Source organism: Bufo bufo, chromosome 11 (assembly GCF_905171765.1).
Source record: "Bufo bufo chromosome 11, aBufBuf1.1, whole genome shotgun sequence".
Classification (NCBI taxonomy): domain Eukaryota; kingdom Metazoa; phylum Chordata; class Amphibia; order Anura; family Bufonidae; genus Bufo; species Bufo bufo.
Window position 1 is genome coordinate 43,241,006 of NC_053399.1, and position 2,926 is coordinate 43,243,931.

The 2,926-nt window shown below is 44.3% G+C and overlaps 1 protein-coding gene across 1 annotated transcript; it reads right to left on the reverse strand.

The window, feature by feature from the left end:
- Positions 1–383: 383 nt before the first annotated feature.
- On the reverse strand, positions 384–2,519 carry SSTR1 (somatostatin receptor 1). The gene has a single exon (XM_040411698.1). It carries the CDS (start codon positions 2,080–2,082, stop codon positions 979–981), a length of 1,104 nt encoding a protein of 367 aa, XP_040267632.1. The 5' UTR covers positions 2,083–2,519; the 3' UTR covers positions 384–978.
- Positions 2,520–2,926: the final 407 nt, after the last annotated feature.

Genomic DNA, 2,926 nt, shown 5'->3' on the forward strand with positions numbered 1-2,926 from the left:
AGCCCTATGGAGAGCCCGTTTGGTCACCGGAGCTCCAGAAAATGCCTTTGCCCTGCACGATTTAGCGCAGTGCAAAGGAGAGCATCGGAGCATGAACTGCTCTGATACTCAAGTCAGGGAGGCTGCCTGGGTGAAAATGGGGGCATGTCTGGGTTCAGCTCTGAACCCGGACAACCCATTTAAGCACCTACAGTAACAGAAATACATGTTATCCAGGTTCTATTACTAAAGCACCAAAATTGAGCAACTTGCAGAAAATTTGCTCAAATAGCAGCAGAATTGAAGGATTGCAGGACTGTGCGTTTCTACGTCTGTTTCGAAAAATCAGCTCATATTCTTTTACCAATGTTTTACTAATATAAGGCAGAAAGAAAAAAAATTAAAAACAGAGGACGTCTATTCCAGGTTCTAATAGAAATGGCTTCAATTGAAAGCATGATCAGAATCCTCTCCGACACATACACAATGGCACAAAAGCAATACTGGTGTGATAACAATACACAGCAAATGTAACCGAGCAGAAACTAAAGTGAAAAAATAAAATCAATACCAACGTAACAATTACTATGGATGAGACTGTCATTATCTATAAAGAATAGAAACGCACGACAGGTCATTGATAAAAGTCATACATTCAGCTCAAGTCATTTGGATGCCGTCTACGAAGTGCATTCCATCAAACTCAATCTTGCAGTTCCTTGAAGGAAATTTCTGACAGCATCAGAATTGGTAATTATGCTACATGATCGGGATACCACAAATCCATATAAATGTTTTTATCAGTTACAACATCAGTGCAATATGGTATTTTCTATATACAGCATCAACCACTTTGTAATAAGGATATCTGCATTTCCCTACCCAAAACCAATGTTCACAATAGTCAGTGCCCCACTTTTGACCGTTGTACGAATCCTGGAAATGCCATGATTTAGTAGTGAGCCGATTTACTGAGAACAGTTTGCGTAATATACAATTCTAGTGGGTCCTAGAGCTGCAAGTGCCATTGCGGTAAGTGCTGCCTGTTGTCAACATGCCATTCTGTAGGTCCTCGGCACTGTATGCCCTGCTTTTTAATGCGGTGGCATAGTAGTCTACTGGTTCTTCTGTGGCATTTTCCATCCAGGTGAGGCATAAAACCTTCTGGAAAGACCTTCGAAAATTGTCAGAAAGAACGCCATACAAAAAAGGATTGGCACAACTGTTGGCATAGCCAAGTGCAACTGAAAGTTGGCTGACTGTCGTGTCCCCCTTTCTGGCAAAAACACCAACTAGCTGTACAACATAGAATGGCATCCAACAGACCACAAAAACTGTCACCACAACAGTCACCATGAGTGTGAGTTTACGCTCCGACCTGCGCCGCTGCTGCCAGCCAGCTTTGAGTGCTACAACTCTCATTTTTGTGATGATGAGAATATAGCATAAGCAGATGGCAGCCATTGGCAGGAGAAAGCCCATCAAGAAGGTGTAGAGGACAAAGACCACAACCCATCGCTGTGAGGGCTCCGGCATATGTACATTGCAAGCCACTGTCCCATCACTGTTCGGTGCTGTACTGGAGAAAATGACAATAGGTAGGATGATTAGCATTGAGAAAAGCCAGACCCCAAGATTCACCATTTTTGCCACACTTGGTCGTCGGTAGCGGGCAGCGCTGATGGGATGCACCACTGCCACATACCGGTCCAAACTTAGAACAGCCAAGCAGTAGACACTGGTAAACATGTTCATAGCATCCAAGCTAAGAACCAGTCTACAAAGGAGCGAGCCAAATGGCCAGTGACGAAGAAGGGTGGAGGTCACCAGAAAAGGCACGCTCAGCATAAGAAGTTCATCAGCAATGGCCAAGTTCAAAATGTAGATATTAGTGGCAGTCTTCATCTTGGCGTAACGCAAAATGACATAGATGACCATAGAATTACCACACAACCCTACAATGCAAACCAAAGAGTACACAAAGGAAATGAAGATGGCAATGCCAGGGGAGTCTGTAGAAGTGTTATTCCTAGAGGTGTTCCCCCAGGTAGACTCCGCTGTATTCTCAAGGAATCCCATCGTCCCAGTGTCATTTCTCAGCATCTTAGGAGTTATTTTGTAGACTGAGGTTTGTCCAAAAAAAACTTAATATAGTTTCAAAAGTTGCAGGAGAACATAATCCACTTGACTATAAAAACTGACATTGCTGCAGATCAGTCACTTACGGCACCGGAGGATTAAAGCATTCCAGTACAGATATTCAGCCTGTCATCTTGTTGCCTCCTCGGATTGCAGTCACCAAGGTAGAAGTCTACTCAGAGGTTGTCACTTGTGTTCCAGCAGGTCCACTCCGGAATGCATAATAATGATGGAGCTAGTGTGTTCTGCTGCCAGATGCTCACAATCTATTCTCTGTACAGCTCTGGAGCTGCAATATTTGTTCCAGTCAGTAGCTAGGAAGGAAGGGCTGAAGGAGGAGCAGTGTCTGACTAATTCCCTCATCTAAAAGCATCACAAGCAGCTATTACATAGGAGCGAAAGCTGAAGAAACAACGCTCAGGGGCTCCAGCATTGCAGACTGAGAGGATGCAACATGCTGAAGGAGAAAATAGGGAGGGTCTAGTCTTGTTGAGTTGGGAGGAGAGAAATGAACAGGGTCACATCTTCACTTGTGACTAGGGACTAGTGTTTGCCTTTTATATCTTTACAGCTTTCCCTTTGGTTTTACTATTGTCCTCCTACCTCATATCCTACCCAGAGCAGTGGGTCATGCAGAAGATCAATGATCTGCTCCTGCTACTCATCTCTTGGTCACCTGCGTTCTATTCTGGTCTTGTCTGACGCTCACTCTTCCTCTGCGTGGTACAAAATCTTTATCTCATTAACATTTTCATCCGTGGTTCTGATGCCACCCACTACAAGAGGGGAGGATGCTGCATGGGAGATC

Excerpts from the sequence above, each read along its gene's own strand:
- SSTR1 (XM_040411698.1), bottom strand. The coding sequence starts at position 2,082 with ATGCTGAGAAATGACACTGGGACGATGGGATTCCTTGAGAATACAGCG.